Raw genomic sequence first — 21116 nt, 5'->3', positions numbered from 1 at the left:
ATTAATTTAAAAGTTCCAAATAAGGGATATGTGACTGTGTTGTGAAAAATGAATCCTCTGAATTGGGGAACTCGTTGTATCAGTAATTCCAGAACATTGTTTTAGAATTACTATTTTCTGTGATCGTGACTAAATAGGCTGATCAAACTCTTTTTCCCCCTATTACATGATGCCAAATGAGTATCCTTTATATATTTTTTCTTCTTTTTTTTAATTATGGTAAGATCCAACATAAAATTTACCATCTTAGCCATTTTTATTTTTTTTTTTTAGTTTATTTATTTTGAGAGAGAGCCTGAGTGGAGGAGGGGCAGCAACAGAGGGAGAGAGAGAATCCCTAGGAGCTTGAACCCACAAACCATGAGATCATGACCTGAGCTGAAATTAAGAGTTGGATGCTCAACCAACTGACTGAGCCACCCAGGCACCCCTCATTTTAACCATTTTTAAGTGTGCAGTTCAGGAGTGTGAAGTATGTTCACATTGTTAATCAACCAGTTTCCAGAACTTTTCATTTTGCAGAACTGAAACTATACCTGTTAAACAACTTCCGTATCCCCTTCCTCCCAACCTCAGGCAACCACCATTCTACTTTTTGTTGCTATAAATTTAACTACTCTAGAAACCATGTAACTGGAATCATACAGTATTAGTTTTTTTGTTAACTGGCTCATGTCATTTAGCACATTGTTCTCAGTCCACATTGTAGCGTGTGTTAGAATTTCCTTCTTTTTTTTTTTTTTCTTTTTCTTTTTTTTCTTTGAGAGACTGAGAGAGAGAAAGCACGAGCAGGGGAGGGGCAGAGAGAGGGAGACAGAGAATCTGAAGCAGGCTCCAGGCTCTGAGCTGTCAGCACAGAGCCTGATGTGGGGCTTGAACTCACAAATTGTGAGATCATGACCTTAGCCGAAGTTGGGACGCTTAACCGACTGAACCACCCAGGCCCTCCTAGAATTTCCATTTGAAGACTGAATCATTTTGTATGCGTATATCATTTTGTTTATCTGTTCATTCAGTTGACATTTGGTTTACTTCTACTTCTTGACTGTTATGAGTAATGCTGCAAACCGATGTGTAAAAAACTTTATTTTTAATCTTTTGTAATAAGTTCTGACATACCTCTTTTACTAGTGCACAAAACAACTTGCGGCAGCTTTTCATGAGGAATTTGTTGTGAGAGAAGATCTAATGGGCCTGGCAATAGGAACACATGGTAGTAACATACAGCAAGCTAGGAAGGTTCCTGGAGTTACAGCTATTGAGCTAGATGAAGATACTGGCACATTCAGAATCTATGGAGAGGTAAGCTATTGTCTGACCCCACCTTGGGTAACTTAGAGCATAACTATTGTTTGATTGTATTTTCTCTGGAATTTCAGTTTCCCAGTGATAAAATACTTAAAAATCAGTCAGCCCAAGTAATCATTACATGCATGGAGGTGGGTTAAAGAGGATATTGTATTATATGGGGCAACGAGAGATTTACTGAGTATTTAATATGTACTGTTTTCTGAAGTTTCTTAACCCAACTGCTTCTGATTTTAACTCCCGATTTATGTGCATTATAAATAATGCACTTTGTTTTGAGGGCTTCCTACATGTCAGGCGCTGGTATTTATAAATAGCATGTAGTAGAGGAGCCTTTTTCTTTTTTTTTTATTTTTTAAATTTTTTTAGCGTTTATTTTTGGGAGAGAGTGCAAACGAGGGAGGGGCAGAGAGAGAGGGAGAGACAGAATCTGAAGCAGGCTCCAGGCTCTGAGCTGTCCGCACAGAGCCCGATGCAGTGCTTGAACCCACAAACTGCAAGATCATGACCTGAGCCCAAGTCAGATGCTTAACTGACTGAGCCACCCAGGTGCCCCAGGAATTTTAATGATCATAATCAGTAGGTGCTTTTTAAAAAATATGTCTGCACAAAAATATCTTTTTAAATAATTTCTTATGTTGAGAATAAAAAAACTGCACAGACAGTATAGACAGTGTGAACAATTTGGTTATTTTAAACTTCATTTATTATGAGAGTGCATGAGTGTGAGACGGGTGGGGGAGCAGAGAGAGAGGTTGAGAGAATCCCTGGCAGTCTCCGTGCTATCAGTGCAGAGCCTAGTAATGGGCTCGATCTCACGAAGTATGAGATGATGACCTGAGCTGAAATCAGGAGTTGGATGCTTAACCCACTGAGCCACCCAGGTGCTGCCCCATGAACAATTTGTTTTTAGCATTCACCTGAAGAAATAACATGCGAGTGTAGAACAAATACATTTAGGATAAGGCTAAAATTTGGCTAACATGATAAGTAAGTTTAACTCTTGCTGTTTTATTAGGAGTTTAAAAGGGCTTAGAAGAGATTTTTTTTTTTTTAAAGAGATGTTGTAATAGTATACTTTCTCCTAGGCTTTTTATAATTCTTTTTTTTTTCTTAAGTACTTCATGAATTTTTTGACTTAAAATGTCACATTGATGGGCTGAGCAGAATCTTGTACTAGAGCATAATAATTCAGAACTTCTCATTTCTTTGTTTTTATTTTGGGTTGGGGTTTTCTTTAGGATTCTTTTTTATGTTTATTTTTTCCTCGTTCTGCAGAGTGCTGATGCTGTAAAAAAGGCTAGAGGTTTCTTGGAATTTGTGGAGGATTTTATTCAGGTTCCTAGGAATCTTGTTGGTAGGTACTTCTAACTATTAAATAAGTTAAATGTTAGTAATTATATACAGTGATTTAATGGAGATTTAATGTTTCTGATAACCATATTTTATAGTTACGGGAACATTTGATAGGGGTACTTTTCATTTTTTAGTAACATTGTGTGTGTCTTGTATCTCATTATCCTATTAAAAAAGTAAAGGAGTTTTCTTCTGTACAGAGTGACTCACTGATAAGATCCATGATTTTTATAACAGTTTGTCATTAAGTTTTTTAAAAGCCGTTTCATCCCTTGGGCTTTATCTTCTTATTCACTTAATGTCTTTTTATCCTTCATATGTCCATCAAAGTTGTCATCGTAATTTTTGAGAAGGTGTTTGTGATATTTCTTTTGTTTAGTGCAGAAGAAAAAGTAAGAGTGGACTAACAATAGGGTAATAAACTTCTACACAGTAGGCCCTGAATAAATAATAAATGGTTGTTGCAAAGGCATAGAATAAGGTAAGAAGTCATGGGCAGGAGAAAAGGATGGTGATTGTGATAGAGGGGAGTTTTCACTACTAAGTTTCTGACACCATTAATGAAAATTGTACCCATGGCTTATTAAGATAGTGACAAAACTTTGAGATTCCTCCCTCGCCCCGAAATTTTGAGTTTGAAGCTGTAAAAGAGCTTTATAGTTTGGGATGAGTTGTTTAATAGCTTTGGTATTAAATCCTCTACATCTGTGCCAACTGTCCTTTTTAAATGCTATTTAGGACAAATGGGGAAATTTTTGTCCTGTATTAAATAGTGATTATCCTAAACGTTTAATACAAAAATAAGCATTCACAGAAAGCAGAGATGTTTAGAGGAGGGGCTTGAGTTTTTGTCCACTGTTGTGGTTTTTTGACGTTACTGAAACAGAGCCCCTTGGGCTTCATTTATATTTAATTAGGCTTGTTATGCCTTTAGGAAATGATTTCTTGCTATAGGTGTTCTATTTTTCAAATACTGTTAAAAAAAAAAAAATAGCTGGAGAAAATATTTAAAAAGATGTTTGTTTTGACCAGTAACAAGTTAATATACCCTGGGACAAAAGTCTACAGCACAATAACTTGGGCAGTTTTCTTTGTTTTCAACTATCTGTTTGCTTCTAGCTCTGCCTAAGCATTTGGATAGGTATGACATACTGCTGATTAAGTTAATTCCATTTTATTTGTTTTTATTCACTGTAGATTGAACTGAAAAGACGAGTTTAGATGTCAAAATTGAGTCTAAGCTTGAAGGGTTTTGTATAATTCTAATAAACAATACACAAAATATAATCAGATGTTTATTGTCAAATGAAATCACCTTCAAAAAGCTGCTTTTGAAAATGATTCCCTGTTTTGTTTAAATCACAATTATTGACATCCATCAGCACTAACATTGTGGTTGCTGCTTCACAGAACATAATTTAACTTTGGTTTCTTCACTTGTAAAAATGATTTGGCTATGAGTGTGTGCATGGGAATCAGGGTTTTTCCAACCCAACAAGTATGTAGAAGATAGCCTTGGTCTTCTAGAATTTGTGGTAGTGTTAATTTTGAGTAAAAATTCCTGATATTTCAGAAATAACAAAATTGGATATATTTGTAGTTCTCTGGTTCTTTTGTTTATTCATTTATCTGTGCAATGATATGAGTGTGTCATGTCTCTTTTTACTCTGTCTTGGTTGGCTTTGGTGATTTGGATTATTTGGGACTCTTCAGAAAATATATATTAGCAGCAACTGTTACATTAGTGAACTGTTACATTAGTGAAATACTCAGATAGTGTAAAGATTTCTTGGTTGTTGTGTATAATAATGCTACGTTTTGCTTCAAAATGTTTTATGGGTGAAGCAGTCTTTTGAAAAATAGTAAATTCTTAGTCAAAGTGAAAAAGAAAAAGTGGACTGAGGAGTAGAAGGGAATGAGGACTTCTTGGTGGGTAAGTTCAAGAGAATTTCCTTATACATTCAGGTTCCAAGAATTCTAGACCCTGATCATTCCCACCCCTCCTAAGTCAAAAAGAAAAATACTATGTGGTCATTGATTTAAAGTGAATTGAAACCTTTCGCCTCCTGGAAGCCTTCCTTAATCACTTCTTTACTCTGTCCCTTCAGCATTTATGCTCAGTGCTCAATTTATGCTACAGGTCTGCTTCAGTTTGTCAATATGCTTTGGAATTTAAACTATGGAAATGATCAGTTAAAATATTGACGGTCTCTGGTGGGACTAAATAAAACTTGCAGGTAGGTCCCTGCCACAGACCCCAGAAGGGTGATGGATGTACACTCACCAGTGGTATAGTTCATAGAAGGAAGGGGCAATGAATGATTCTGGGGGAGGGATTATGATATATCAATCTGATTTTTGTTTTTTCGAAAAGACATTTGCTTATTTTTAGCAGGGTCAAGGATGGAGTTGCTGCTTGAGCTTCACTGTGTTAACAATGAAGGTTGCTTTTATATACTGCTGCTAGGGCTGCTCAGAGAAGATCTACATCATGTGAATCCCTTGTCCTACTGTATTTTTTTCTTTTTTACCTGTTCAGTTGCTGCTGCTTTTAAATTTAGGGTTATTAATGGGGAAGGAGGGTTGAGAATAGGGATAGAAAAATCCTGTAATGGTGTCTTTGCTGTATTGACCCACTTGCTGTTGTTCCCATTTATTCTTTAATGGAAACTGTTCTCAAGCATGCAATAGGAAAATTTTCTATTTTAACTCTTTTCAACCAAAATGAATTTATTGTAGAAATAGATTGCTTGATTTAGTTAAAAAAAAAAAAAAAAACTGGGGGGATTTGGACTTAGTAACTTTTATAAGGAGTGTACACATCTGTTTCATACAGGGAAGGTTACCTGGATATTTACTTCTGTTACCAGGTAACACTGTCCAGTATTGCTTTGGTATTTTGACTTTGCTGTCTTTGTAACTAGCAATTTCCTAAGGGGAAGAGAATCTTCCTTCCCCCCTTTTAGTTTCTGTTTTCGTTATTGGATACTCAATAACTGCTGTTTGACACATTACATGTTAAGTGTGGAGAAGGTAAATAATTTGGAATTTGTGTCTGTATACAGTATTTCATACCTAGGAAGATAGCATACCATGTACATGCTATGTGTATTTGTATAGCTGTGAAATACTTAAAAACTTGGTGAAAAATGTTACAGACATTTCATTGAAGAGAATATTCATTTTAAAAGTATGTTCAAATTATAGGCGTGTTTTGGATGAGTAGCAACTTGAATATGAAAGCAAGATTGAATTTGTTAACTTAATATATAATAAACAAATTGTTATGATTAATGCCAAAATAAAAGTGTTTGTTTTGCCTTTATTTGTATATCTAAGCTTTTGGAATGGGTTGCATTGATATTTTAAAAATACTGAAAAATGACATAGAACATGTTTAGTCTTTGAAAATATCTTAACATGTGAGCAGTATTGTCAATCCTAGCTAACTATAGCCTTAAGAATTCTAAAGAGAAGGGAAGTTTCAGACCAAGGATAAAAATTTCTCAGTAGTTTTCAGGATGAATATATTGAGATTAAGAAGATGGAACTATGCTTGGTTTTTAAAAATTTGATAGCAAGTCAAATTATTTGGGAGATAGTGTTGGAAGGATAGCAGTACTGATTTTTAACTTATTGCTATCTTTTTTCTCTTATTAAAGGAAAAGTAATTGGAAAAAATGGCAAAGTTATTCAGGAAATAGTGGACAAATCTGGTGTGGTTCGGGTGAGAATTGAAGGAGACAATGAAAATAAACTACCTAGAGAAGATGTAAGTATTCAAAATGTAATTTGGTTTGAGCTTTGCCTGTTTTTCTTTCTTTCTTTCTTCTTTCTTTCTTTTCTTTTCTTTTCTTTTTTCTTTTCTTTTCTTTCTTTTCTTTCTCTCTCCCTCCCTCCCCCCCCTTCTTTCCTTTCTTCTTTCTTTCACCATGTTCTGTTCTTGGCTGACTTACAATGTTATTTTATATTTTGGAAATCATTTTGGTGAGTTGTATGTAGTGAAGTACTTCCACTCTGATAACAGTGGGTTTTTTTCTTTTAAAAAATTTTTGTTCCTTACCGTATTGCTTTACATACTTAGAAAATAAGTCATCTTTCAACGTGGGCTTTGAGATCTCATTTGGTTTCTTAGTACTTCAGTAAAAAACCCCATTTTTGATAAAAAGACTTCAATTTGATAATTTCAACAGTTATTTTTTGTACTTAACAAGAGGACAGAGCTGTAAAATTTGATACTCTGACAAAAGTTTGTTTTAAAGGAATTCTTAGTAAATAACTGTGTACTTGACCCTTTTTGGAATCTGAAAGCCCTGATAATTTCTTAATTGAAATCTTTAAGGTTTTATGTTGCTATTCTTTTCAAAAAAAAATTTTTTTTATTTTTTAATGTTTATTTTTGAGACAGAGTATGAGTGGGGGAGGGGCAGAGAGAGAGAGGGAGAAACAGACTCTGAAGCAAGCTTCAGGCTCTGAGCTGTTAGCAAAGAGCCTGCCATGGGGCTCAAATCCACGAACCCTGAGATCATGACCTGAGCTGAAGTCAGATGCTCAATCAATTGAGCCACCCAGGTGCCCCTGTGTTGCTATTCTGACAACAACTTTCTGAAATTCCTTGTTCAGTCCCTTCTCACATGTTAATGTTTTGTCTATACTGCACTTCCTTACACATCCATCCCTTTAAGGATCTCTTAACTGGGTGGCTCCAGTGTCTTAAACTTTGTATGCTTGTGAATATAAGGTAAGCATTTTCTTCCAAATTATCTCCTAGAAAGCAGCTTTAGTTTTGCAGAATAGATTATTGCTTGAAGAGTTTGTTAGCCTGTTGGGAAAAACCACCTCTTTAAAAAAACAAAAACAACTGTAGTCAAAGGAGTCCTCATGTGTTGGATGTTGTAAAGATGCCTATTGAAGAGCCATTTCCTTTATTCCCTTTAATTAGAATGTAGAGGCAAAAAAAAAAAAAAAAAAAAAAAAGGAAAAACACATGACTTAGAGAAATGAGTAGTTGGTGGCTCAAATTGGTTTCATGCCTACACTGCTTCCAAAGTTGCTTTAAATTTCAAGTAAATTTTACTTTTTAAGCAACCCTACCTCCCATTGCCTTTGAGAGGGGGATTAAAATCAAGGTGTCATAGTATTGGAATTTGTACTTTTCCCCTTTATATTTAAGGTATAAAATAATCCATTTGGCATACAACCACTGCCTAAAAATTGGTTTGACTATCAAGATGTGTATTGGTTAGGGCCATTATAGGAATCCAGTGTAAATTTCTTAGTTTTATCTACTTACTTATCTGTTCTTCTCTTAGCTTGACTTACCTCTAGTTGCTTTCCAGTATTTAACATTTTCTTGTGGGGCACCTGACTAGCTCAGTCGATATACATCAAGCAACTCTTAATCTCAGGGTCAAGAGTCCAAGCCGCATGTTGGGTGTGGAGCCTACTTAAAAAAAAAAAAGAAAGAAAAATCTTGTTGCAGGCTGACTCTTTTAGGTCTTTCTTGTAAATAAGAACTTCACCGTACTATATACTGTTTGTAGTTTTGGTCAGTGTCACCCCTATTTCTGTGCCAGCGTTAAGAAACTTATATGCTTACAGAAACCAAGCAGATTATTAAATGATGAAGCAGGTTGGGTTATACAAGACCAGGGATAGGGGAGTACACGGTCCATTTCTATAAAAGAAACAGATGCTGCTTAGCTTTTATCTGGTTGCCATGTGCGAATGTATGTGTTATGTGTTGCTATATCTTTGGTATTAAGAGAAGCTAGAAACCTATAGTAATGTGTAAAATTTAAAAATTTTCAAAACATTGCATTTTAAGTCAAATCTGAAGGTTGGCATTCACTTATTTGGGGCTACCATTTCATAAGCTAAATCCTGTGGCCAACTCTGTTTATGGCTTGTTTACTCTGAAGTCCTTGGTGACCCACCTTTAGCCTGAGAGGGTCTTTTTCTATCTCTATCATAGCAATTATTATCTGTGTAATTGAGTATTTAATGGTTTTTCTCTCAATCTTCTGTTTATTATCTTAACCTCACCAAGCCACATTATGGACTCTGAATCAAGAAATGAAATCTGAATTCTCATATTCTCTACTCTAGCCCAATGAATTGTATAGGGTTAAGTGCTTGATAAATATTTTATATCAATTTTTAACATTGGGTTTGAGGGGTGCCTGGCTGGCTCAGTCAGTAGAGCATGTGACTCTTGATCTCAGAGTCCTGAGTTGAAGCCCCATGTTGGTGGATTTGAGTTTTTCACTGAAAAATAAATAATATTTATATACAAGTTAGACTAGCACGGAAGGGTATAGTGTGAAAAACAAATGAGTGTCTGTGTTCTGTCCATATCTCTCCTCTCGCCATTGTGTCTAATAGATTTTAGATGGTTGTTGGTTGCCTTTTTTATGTCTTTGTTTTGCTACTAAAAACAGTGCTGCAGCAAACATCCTTTACAACTGGAGAGTAAATTCCTGGAAGTGGATTTCTTAGATCAAAGGGTAAAAGATATTTAAATTTTTAGATCTTCTTAGTTTCCCACACACCACACATTCCTTCTACCAGTATAGGAATTATGTCTATTTTCCACATACTTGCCACCAGTTTGTTTGTTTGTTTGTTTTATAAATGTGGTCTCCAAGCTCAGCGTGGAGCCCAAGAGTCCACTGAGACACCCAGGCACCCCTAGAGCTTTTGTGTTTTAAGGAAGCTAGTCTTTTGTCTTTTCATATTTGTAGTAAATATTCTTTCTTTCTCCTTGATATGCCCCCCCCCACCCCCCCGTAAATTTTTTATGCTGTTGGGATTTTTTAAGACTTTTGTTTTATGACTTAAGACATTTGATTTTGCCATGCTTGGCAAGGTCTTTCCTACATGTGGATAATTCAGAAATTCATTTGTATTTCATTTGCGGGGGTTTTTTAAGTATGTAAATTTTCACTCCAGTGGATTTGTGTGTGTGTGTGTATTAGGAACAGGGATCCTGCTTTATTTTTCCCATGTGCTAGTTGGTAGTCTCAGTGCCATCAATTAAATATAAGTGATCAGTTACTAGTATTTTTAAAAAATCAAGAAATTTCACTGAAAAACTCTTAGAAATCTGTATATTTAGTAATAATCATTTACTCTTCAGATTTTTTATTGTGGCTTTATAGTAGTCATTAAAATATGTTGTAGTATATGTGCCTTTAAGGTTGTGTTTCTGCCTGTCCTTTGGAGGTAGCTAACTGGTGATAGCATCTCATCTTCAGGGTCAAGGCATTGTATTTCTCTTAATTCCTTCCAGATCATCTGTCTGGAATGACTTTCTCTTCTTTACCTACTTGGTAAATTCTATTTGTTTTTAACATTTACTTTAATAATATTCTTAGGAATTCCCAAAGTTTCCATATCTGGGGTGGTGGCATAGTCCATATTCTACTTTAATATTCTTGTGTTTTTTATTGACATCACTAATATTACATAATAAGATTATTGCAGAAATGTTTAGTATCTTTTCTGAGATTGTGATTGCCTTTAGAATAGGGACTTTGTTTTATTTGTCCATTTTCCTTAGTGTAGATTCTGGCAAGTAACATGTAGTTGTTATTTGGAGTTAGGTGACCGGATATGAAATTGGCTGACTGATTTGCTAATTGTATGACTTTGGGCAAATTGCCTTCTCAACTGTAAAAGTGGACTATTTTTTTTAATTGGAGTATTAAAGTTACTTTTTAATGAATATTAAGATACAGATGTAGAATAAATAATATACTCCCAGAAATATAGTATGTGCTTAAAATGTTTTAGATTCCCCCCCCCCCGTCCCCCCTTATTAATTCACTTTGCACCCTCTTATATCTGCTTGTGAATTCCAGAGGACAGGGTCAAGACTTCCGTACTTCCTAAGCTTGTTATATTCCCTTTTTTCATGCTCTCTTAAGCCAATCTGTTTAAATAGCTGTTAGGAACTAATTTGTAGAATCAAAATAAGGCAAGGCACTGAAACTGATTGGGTGAGTGTATTTAGGCTTTATACTTATTTTCCTTAGCCATTAAGAAGCTGGAAGTGTACTACTTCATAAATTCAGCAAAGTTAATCCTGTGATTTGCTTTAATAGTGGTGACTAAATATTTGCCCATATTAGTAATTCCTTTATATTGTGTAAATGTTTGTATTCCTTAGGTGACACTTGTGTTAATGGTCAAGAAGCACTCCCTCCAATACACAGACGTTAACGGTTTTGTTATGTGCCCTTGTCAGGGATAATCTAGGTGATGTACTTGACCATTTTAAAGCCATCACCACCAAGGTGAGGTATCTAGTCTGTAAATTCATACCAGTTCAAGGAAAATGTCTTTAAAAGGTGGTTTATATACAGAGAAAGATTGAATTAGAAATTAGAAAATCTGATATAAACTGGTATTTTAAAAGTAAAAATTTAAAATTTAAAATTTTAAATCGCTGTTTTAGAAAAGTTTTCCAAATTATACATTGGTATGTCACATTTATACTAGAACTTTGTTAAAATATTAAATACTGAAGACATTGTGTTTTCTTACAGGGTATGGTTCCATTTGTATTTGTTGGCACTAAAGAAAGCATCGGAAATGTGCAAGTTCTTTTAGAGTACCATATTGCTTATCTAAAGGTTTGTATGCTGTTCCACATTCATGTCATTGTTGCTTCATATGTTAAACTAAAGGTTACATCAATTTTATATTCATGTTAAATTTCAATTCTTTATTTTAAAATAAATTAATTTAATTTAATCAAGCTTCAGATTTACCCTGTTTTTCTACATGAGAATTTAAAAGTAAAAAGTCCTTTAAAATTTTTAAAAATTTAAAGTCCCATAATAAAATGATGGGCTTTATGCACGTTGTTTCTCTTTTTTCTGAACTGTTATATTTCTTTTCTTACTCTTTAGGAAATGATCATGCTTGTGTTCCTATAATGTGACTGTCATCACTTTATGTATCTACCTGTGCTACACTGAAACCATTTTATTTTACCTTGATGTTTTAGGTGCAAATAGGGCAGAGAACTGGGAGTGAAAATGTGCTTTCTTGGTAACTTTGGTGTTCTCTGAATCAGATGCACTACCCTGTAGACCTCATTTGATCTTAACCATTGTTTCTAATATAATCTATTTGAGTTGATAAAGAGCAAGGGTTTTAGGAAAATGCCCCATAAGTTACTAAAAGTTACAATTGTTATTTTTTTTTACTTTTATTACTAAGTTTCTCTTGTAAAACCTTCAACAGCTCTGTCGCTAGTAGTGGGTTTTTCTTTTAGTCACTCATATCATTGCTGCTATGTTAATATTTCGAAAGCATATCTGATACCATTCTTTTGAAATTCATCTCTAGAAATCTTAGTTCAGTCTGGCATTTTATGTTCATGCTTTATCTTCTAGTACTCTACTACCTTTTAGTCAAGAGCTTTGTCAAGTTACCTTACCTTCACATCTTGTAATGACCTTAGTTTCTGAATGACCAAGTCTCCTGGTACCTCTAGGCCACAACTTGGGTGTCACTGTTTTGATGGAAAAGTAGGTTAATAGTCCCTCTTATACATGGCACCTATATCCCACTTAGCAGAGTTTTAATTTCTTGAGGGGTGAGTCTGGTAATATTGTGTAATTATTAGCTATTTAACAGTTTATGCATACATACATTATTACATATAGGAACTAAAACTCCCAGTGAGAATACTGCCCTAGCATAAGAAACATTTATTCTACCTTGTAACCACCAACAAATAGTTTAATGCTCCTCCGTTAAACATAACCCTTGAACATGGAGAGTCCTTGTCTTTTTTAATATTGTATGCCTGTAACACTTAGCATAGTTGGTGCTCAGTAAGGTATTTAATAAATGTTTAATGAATTGAGTCAGCAAATGACCTTGTGAATTGTATTTATTAAGTACACAGTTGTATTTTACCAAATGGTCACAATCATAGTTTCTTTCATTGGTAGGGAGTAGTATAGCTTCAGTTTTTTTTTTTTAAGATGGTAAAAATGATACAACATAGAAGAATATTTACCTTTTTTGTTTTACTCATAGGAAGTAGAACAGCTAAGAATGGAACGCCTACAGATTGATGAACAGCTACGACAGATTGGTATGGGTTTCAGACCTTCTTCCACCAGAGGGCCTGAAAAGGAAAAAGGATATGCCACTGATGAAAGTACCGTCTCTTCTGTACAAGGTTCTAGGTCTTATAGTGGAAGAGGCAGAGGTCGTCGGGGCCCTAATTACACCTCCGGTTATGGTAAAAAAAACAATTTTTTTTTTTTTTTTTAACTTTTTGATTTAGTTAGTTCTTCACTCTGTTTTGGCATGGAGGGCAGGAGAGCGTTCCAAGTCATATGTCTTTATAGTAATGACTGTAAAAGGTATATGATGTTCAAGGAGCTATGTAATGAGATCAAACATGTTTTTTGTTAGGTTGGCAGTTCATGATCGTGTTTATTCTAAATATATATGGAATTTTTGTACACATATTTATATATAGAAAGTAAACATATCAAACCTACTAATGGTGATGATATTGCTAGGAATCTTTTTTTTTTTTTAATCCTCTTTTGCCTACCCTCCAGGAGAAGTAAAAATGAAATACTATGCTAATTAGTGTGCTAAGGTTGCATGTAGCACATCTGTACTAGTTTTTTAAAATATACTTAATAGCTCTGTTGGCAGTTTTGAATATAAATCTGTCACATCTGCCAATATTTTGTCAAAGAACATTTCACTAAAATGAGGGCTTTTTAAAAGCCAGAACCAAATCAACACTTTATAGATGAACATTTTTCTAAAATGTATTTCATTGTGAGGATGGGGCCCTAACCGATGTATGAAGGGGCCAGTGGATGGTGGTGGTCAACAATTTTCTAATCCTAAATTTTCACTTATTCTTCTTCAGCTTCGGAGTTCCATTTTTCTGCATTTGGACTTGGATCTTAGCAGTGACCTGATTTGTCTTCCCTTGTTTTCTTCCCTTTCTCTTTTCCTTCTCTTTTCTCCATTCCTCTGTTCATCCTAACTGCTTTAGGAAAATATCTCATAAGACTTTTCCAAAGTAGAAGGCATTTAGAGAAAGTGGGAATATATAAAAGCTTACAGTGTGCAGATTCCACATCTGATTTCATGTTTGAAGACTCATCTAATAATGCCAGCATTATATTAAATCTGTACTTTGATTTGTTGTAGACTTGAAAGGTTAATTATCCCTTTCCTTTCATATATTTCCATGTTCTAAGTTCTTGATATTTTTTATTATTTAAAGTTAACTCTGTATTGAGAGCTGAAAAGCAAAATTCCAGGAACATGTTTTAGCATGTGAAGATCTGAGAATTGTGAAGTACTACCGTATTCTTGAAAATACATTTAATACAGAAGACAGATAATGAGTGATTAAAGAGAAAATAAGTATATTGAATGATTCTAGAGCCACAAACTACTAGTACAGATAATTAGATTTGGCTTTTTTTTTGGATGATGAGGATGGTGAATTCATTGAAGACTTTTATAAGCCTTTGGGAAGTCAACTTACTGAGGCCAGTCTTTTGCAAAATACCTTTGTTGAAAGTAGATAATAAGTTTTTATGATTAGATAATAAATTTTTATGAGTGGTAGAGGGAATATCCTCTGGATTGAAGAAAGTTATGCAAGTTGTTCAGTAGATGGCACTCTTACCTCTGAAACTTTGCAGACTAGTAGTATCATTGCGTTTGTTGAAATAGCTATTGAATTTTAGTGGGCTTGAGAGAAAACCATTTGAATTTGGTTATAGATGTTCTCTTGTCTACTTAATACCAGGATTTTTAGGTGATAATATATATACACACACACATATACGTGTGTGTGTGTGTGTATGTCATGTAAGAAACTTTTTCTAGTAGCCCTGAAGTTGGTATATACCTTAGAATGGATGATGTTTTAAAACTGCAATTGGCAACATTTTCTTTAGTGGCACACAAAATATGTCTTTCAGTGAATGGATGGCATATTGGAGTTGATAAAACATGGTACTTTTGCTGTTAAGCAGTCATGATCATTGAAAAGGATGTAAAGCATCTTCATAAGAGCTTTTAGAAGTTTTGGAGAGGGGAAAATATGATGTAAAGTTCTGTTAAAAATAAGTATTTGGAGTCATGAAAAAATGGATTACTTTGAATCATTTTTAAAGCCCAGTGTAAAACATTTTTTTTTGGATTCATTAACTTCTGTTTTACAAAATTAAAAGAATGGTTGCAGTGATTTCAACACATTGTTAGTTTTCTGTTGATGCTTTAACACATTTCAAATTTAAAGGCTTAACACTGATGTATTAAGAGTTTTCTAGGTCAGAAGTCAGACATGAGTCTCAGTGGGCTAAAATTGTCAGCAGGACTGTATGTTCGTCCTTTCTTGAGGCTCCAGGTTAGAATCTGTTCCCTTGATATTTCCAGCTTCTGACCCCCTCTTTGTCTGTTTTGTAAAGCCAGTGACTGTAGAGTTCTGCTGCTGTGTCTCTGGTTCTCTGTAGCTGAGATCCACTCGATTAGTTTGGCCTCACCTGGATAATCTCCCCACCTCAGTATTCTTAACCTTATCACATCTGCAAAGTTCTATTTGCCATCCCAGAAACATTTAAGCTTTATTTAATATGAATAAAGCAAAAGCACTAGCCAATTCATTAGTCATTTTTGTTTTTGACTTCAGTATCTGTCTTATTTACTGAAATGTATTTATGATTTAGACCACCCCCCCTTAAGTCTTTTGAATACTATATTTTTTTATTAATATAATTTATTGTCAAATTGGCTTTTATACAACACCCAGTGCTCATCCTAACAAGTGCCTTCCTCAGTGCCCAGCACTCATTTTCCCCTCTTCCCCACCCCCCCACCCCCATCCACCTTCAGTTTGTTCTCTGTATTTAAGAGTCTCTTGTGGTTTGCCGCCCTCCCTCTCTGTAACTATTTTTTCCCCCTTCCCTCTCCCCATGGACTTCTGTTAAGTTTCTCAAGATCCACATATAAGTGAAAACATGTATCTGTCCTTCTCTGACTTATTTCACTTAGCATAATACTCTCCAGTTCTATCTATGTTGCTGCAAATGGCCAGATTTCATTCTTTCTCATTTCCAAGTAGTATTCCATTGTATATATAAACTACATCTTCTTTATCCATTCATCAGTTGATGGACATTTAGGCTCCTTCCATAATTTAGCTATTGTTGAAAGTGCTGCTGTAAACATTGGGGTACATGTGCCCCTATGTATCAGCACTCCTGTGAATATTAGATTTAGGTTAAACTTTAGTAGGAATTCCCTTGCTTGTGACACTGAGTTAAATACACTGTATTTCTAGAGAGAATTCAATAGGGACTTTGTAAAAATTTCAAAAATGAGATTACTTATCTTCAGATTTTGGTAATGTTTTCAGGCAGTGCATAAGTTTGTCAATAAATTCAGATACATTCCAAAGGATGTTTTCACTACTCATGAAATGATAAATTGCCCTTACTCCAACAAAACCGTGACATCAGTTAATAAATTCTTTTTTGTCATTTGGATAAATAAGTGTTTGGGAGAGACATTCTCTTTTGTGAGATTCTCGTTCCTAATAAACACACTTGAGTGTAAATACTAGAAACTTGCTGTATTTTTTATAAAAGTTCCAACTAAGTCATTCTTATATCATTGACTGGTTACATCCATATTTAATGTCAAGTGGAGAAAAAAAGATGAATGTTGAAGAATTTTCTTTAAAGGAGAAAGGAAATTGTTAGGCCTCTTCATTTGTTAAGTTTTATTGTGGGTACCTTACTGTTGTGCATCTGAAGAATTCTTACGTTTTACTTCCATCATCAAATGACTGGGGTTTAACTGTAGGGAACTTGTGGTTTATCATGGAATCACTTTTATTTGGGAGATGAGCAAATGAACATCAAAGTCATGCAGCAGATTGCTTTAACAGAATTGTGCTAATTGTTAGGTGTGTGGGGGGCATTTAGAGGTAGAAGAAAGCTCTACCATAGGCCAAGGGAGATGTAAATCCAAAGGGAAAAAAATAGAAAACAACACATGACAGCATTGCATGATAGATACATGTTACTTCTAAGGAAATAAGAGGAGGGGAGGAGTCTTTTCAGTTAAATTGGTCTGAAACTACAAATTGGACTGGGCTCTCAAGGAGAGATCTATTTGGATATTTGATATAAAAGGGAGGGATGGAAGTGGCATCCCAGAATTAACAAAGAATAGAAGTGGAAATGAGTATTGTAGTGATTGAGTCATCTAAATCTAACACATAATTGTGATATAATGATAATGATATTTCAGGCTTTTATAGAATCTTTACAATGTTTAAATTTTTAAAAGATCACTATTAAAATAGGTCACTGGAACCTTAGAAATGGTCTGTAAACTCTTAGAGTCATGATAAATTTTTCTGTCAGGTTAAAGTTGTCTTCTCAGTAACATTCTTAAAATTTATTCTGTAATTTCAAATAGTGTATTCTAATTTAAGCCACTGTTCATAAAATGTAATTGTTTTATGTACAACCACTAAAGATACACTCACAATTTATAAGAGACTATCAATTATGAGAAACACTGTGATTTCAGAGATGTTAAAGTGTGAAATAGTGTGCTTCATAGAATCAATAAAATAATGGTAGAATACACTGTACAATTAAACTATTCGTTTTTGTGAATATGGTTAAATTTGCTTTAAAATATAATAGTGGTTATTTCATTATACTAAAACCTAAAAGTGGGCAAGTTTTTTTTTTGACTATTTCCAGATACTAACTGCATTTGCATTATCTATGTAATGTTTTGTGTCTTTGCTGTAATACTATATTGGCTGTATTTCTGCACATCTAAACCAGTTTTTTTTTTTTTTTTTTTTTTTTGCTTGTTTTAATATTTATTTTCTGTATTCATGGAAACAGAAATCTCTGCTAAGTATAATTACCAAGTTACAGTATATCTAAACCAATTTTTAATCTCCCACTAGTAGATCCTATATTATTAGTATAATATTATATTTGATTATTACTTAGTAAATTTCACATTAATTTTAATTTAGCTTCCTTTGAATCAGCCAATTAATAGGGTGATTAAAATAATTTGTAGGAAATAATTTTGGAAAGTTTCACTCCTTATTTTCCCTTTTTTAAAAAAATCAGGAATCTAATTGGCTTATGTTCTCTTTCCCAAGGTACAAACTCTGAGCTGTCTAACCCCTCTGAAACAGAATCTGAGCGTAAAGACGAGCTGAGTGATTGGTCATTGGCAGGAGAAGATGATCGAGAGAGCCGACATCAGCGTGACAGTAGGAGACGCCCAGGAGGAAGAGGGAGAAGTGTTTCAGGGGGTCGAGGTCGTGGTGGACCACGTGGTGGCAAATCCTCCATCAGTTCTGGTAGTCTTTTATGTACTATGTCAGCATCCTTATTTTGTAAACAGTATAACCTTGTACAAGTTAATTCATTCCCCAAGTGTCTTCTCGCTGAGGAAGGTAGTGGAGCATATGATAAGGAGAAACCTTGGAGAGTGTTTCTCAGTGAAGGTTTAGCTAGAATTTTCCAGTCAGAAATTTTAGTTGGCTGATTCTGTTTCAGTGGTCAAAGATTCCTCTAGTTTTGGGGGGCTTACATAATTAATTAGAATGTTTTTTTTTCCGCTAGAATTTTTGGGTTCTATATTTCTGTTTGCCAGACCCAGAAAATTCTAATGCAAAGAGAGATCTAAGTTATGTAATACTAAATATTCTTAATGTTGAAAATCAACTGAGAACTTTTGCTGCACTATGTACGATTTTGGGAACAGGGAAGAATTGTGAAATTTAAAAATTTTTGTATTGTTTGAGGAATTGAGCTGTATAGAAGACTGAGAACTGAGATGCATGAGCAACTTTTTACTCCAATGTCTTTTTCTTCCTTCCTTTTTTTTTTTTTTTTTTTTTTTTTTTGGTAGGAGTTGTGAGAATGTTTTTGCTTAGCTTAATGGGCTGGGGGACAGAATCATTAGAGATGTGTGAACTAGATTATGTCATAGACACAGCCTTAACATATCTTTATTGTATACCACTTTAAGAAAACCATGTTTTCTTAATGTATATATATACCTCGTGAAAGTTTGTATGGTATTTTAAATGTTATAGAACATACGTATATATAATTAAATATATACCAGACTTGCTTACAAACTACAAAAAACTGGAACAAATCACACAATTTTTAAAAGGTACTCTGGTTCCAGTGATCTTTGAGCCCTAAGTTCATTTTACAGGCTTTTAGGGAAATACTTTTATATTTTACTACATTGCTCACTATTACCAAGGTTTGTAAAATTGTAGTATGCTGAATTGCACAATAAATGTACTTTACCTAGTGCTTATGATTAATGGATAAACTTAGTGTCTTTTGCAAAGATGCTAGCTTGCTAGCTGTTACGGAAACTTAGAAAGGAAAAATCGTGATTAGGTGAATTTCTTCTATAATTTGATTGGTGGAGGCAATAAATGCACATAGGTAAGATGGGTATTTTTTTCCTTATGATTATATCTTAAAACTTTCCCTTTCTCACCCTCACCCTACTTTACCCCACCTTCATTCTTTGTTTCTGGAGATGGGAGTACTAGTCAACTTTATATTTTCCTATAACCAGTTAGAATTTGAACCTTCTTAGTTTGATTTTTTTTGTATACACTTGTTTTGATTGCTTCAGTTTTGTAACATTTCTATTATGCCATGGAATGCAGGTGTTGTGATTTACTTGGGTATAGCACATTAACATTAGCACAAAGAAGCAGCTGACACCTTGAACTTGGTAAAGGGGACAAAATTGTGTATTTATGTCTCTCCACTTTTCATTTCTCTAGCTTCTGGGTAGGACTAGCTAAGGATGTGAATGTCAAAAATAGCAAGTAATAATATACTGTTTTCTAATACATTTTCAAAACAAAGAGAAGTGGTAGGAAGGTGAGGGTGTTTGCTCATCTTCTGCTTTAATTTTTCATTGCCATTTAAAGTTCTTCATATTACTTTCCAGGAAAAATAGTCATACAGGAAACATTTTTTTTGAATATGGAATATAGGGGGAGAATTGTAGATGTAGTTCAATATAGATCAAAGCATTTCTAATGACTGCAGCTCTCTTAAACGAATATTTCTTGCCTCTGACATGCATATAGTGCTCAAAGATCCAGACAGCAATCCATACAGCTTACTTGATAATACAGAATCTGATCAGACTGCAGACACTGATGCCAGCGAATCTCATCACAGTACTAACCGTCGTAGGCGGTCTCGTAGACGAAGGACTGATGAAGATGCTGTTCTGATGGATGGGATGACTGAATCTGATACAGCTTCAGTTAACGAAAATGGGCTAGGTATGTAAGCACTTAGGGAAAAAGATATATTATTGTCTATTGTTAATGTATGATGCTTTTTTCAAAAAACAAAAACAAAACAAAACCCAAACTTAATGCAATTCACATACTGAAGTTTTCTTAGTGTTTACTTCAATTCAAACAAGGTAGATAGCTTTGTATCTGTCTGAAATGTCTGGTTTTCAGATTTATATAGCCAAATTATTTGAAACTTGAAAGTGTTTATTAAAAGTGCCCTTTGATGCCATTAAATCAGTATAAATATTCAAACTGCAAGGCACTTAATACTCTTACTGTTCATAAACCAAAATTGGGCTTTCAGCTTGCTTCTTTAGAAATTATTATGATGACATTAGTGAAGGTATGTATATTGAGTAGGCATTAACTTTCAAAGGGCTAAAATGTTATTAACTTTGCTAAAAACTAAATTGTATTGGAAAGGAAGACTTTATTCCTGAATCATGGTAATTTAAATTAAGTCTTTCAGTTTGTTCAATTAAGAGTTAAAACCCTCTTACTTTCCAGATGGTAATTCCATTTTTAATCTATTTGAAATGGTTAAAACTACAAAATTATTTTCCTGTCAGTAATGTATGTCGTTTTATCTTCCCTGTTTAATTAAAAGGTTCTCTCTCGCTTTTCTTAAATCTTTGAAGGAAAGAAGTTTTTTTTATTTTGTTTTTTGTTTTTGTCAGAATAGTTCATGGTAAACTTTGCAATTACAGATGATAGTGAAAAAAAACCCCAGCGACGCAATCGTAGCCGCAGGCGTCGTTTCAGGGGTCAGGCAGAAGATAGACAGCCAGGTAACTTTTGAGTGGACCTGTTGACAACACCAGGTCACAAGCATGAAAAAAATGTCATGTGTCTGCTTTCTAAATATATTATACTTACATGTACACATGTGTGCATATACATTCAAGATGTGCATTACATAAATTGTTTTCTCAACTAATAAGACTACTAAAATGCATTCTTTCTTCACTTCGTAAATGTTTAGTAACCTGTCTAATTGAACTAATGTTGTGTTTTAATTTTTTTACATGGAAATACTATTGAGAAGACGATT

General features: G+C 34.3%; 1 protein-coding gene across 6 annotated transcripts in view; it reads left to right on the top strand.

Moving 5' to 3' along the window:
* The window catches only part of FXR1 (FMR1 autosomal homolog 1), a 61275-nt gene that overhangs the window by 34981 nt on the left and 5178 nt on the right, over window positions 1-21116 (top strand). For 2 of the 6 annotated variants that reach the window (XM_060639291.3, XM_078453189.1), the window contains 8 exons: window positions 1132-1302; window positions 2587-2665; window positions 6327-6436; window positions 11214-11300; window positions 12721-12928; window positions 17870-18073; window positions 19847-20047; window positions 20773-20853. In XM_060639291.3, coding sequence (XP_060495274.1) covers window positions 1132-1302; window positions 2587-2665; window positions 6327-6436; window positions 11214-11300; window positions 12721-12928; window positions 17870-18073; window positions 19847-20047; window positions 20773-20853 — 1141 coding nt within the window. The remainder of the gene's footprint in view (window positions 1-1131; window positions 1303-2586; window positions 2666-6326; window positions 6437-11213; window positions 11301-12720; window positions 12929-17869; window positions 18074-19846; window positions 20048-20772; window positions 20854-21116) is intronic. The other 4 variants (XM_060639292.2, XM_060639296.2, XM_060639293.2 and 1 more) reach the window with 3 other exon arrangements.

The sequence above is a fragment of the Panthera onca genome, chromosome C2 (genome assembly GCF_046562875.1).
Source record: "Panthera onca isolate mPanOnc1 chromosome C2, mPanOnc1 haplotype 2, whole genome shotgun sequence".
In the NCBI taxonomy this organism is placed as follows: Eukaryota; Metazoa; Chordata; class Mammalia; order Carnivora; family Felidae; genus Panthera; species Panthera onca.
The sequence above is the reverse complement of the archived record's forward strand: the minus strand, read 5'-3'. Positions and strand labels throughout refer to the sequence as shown.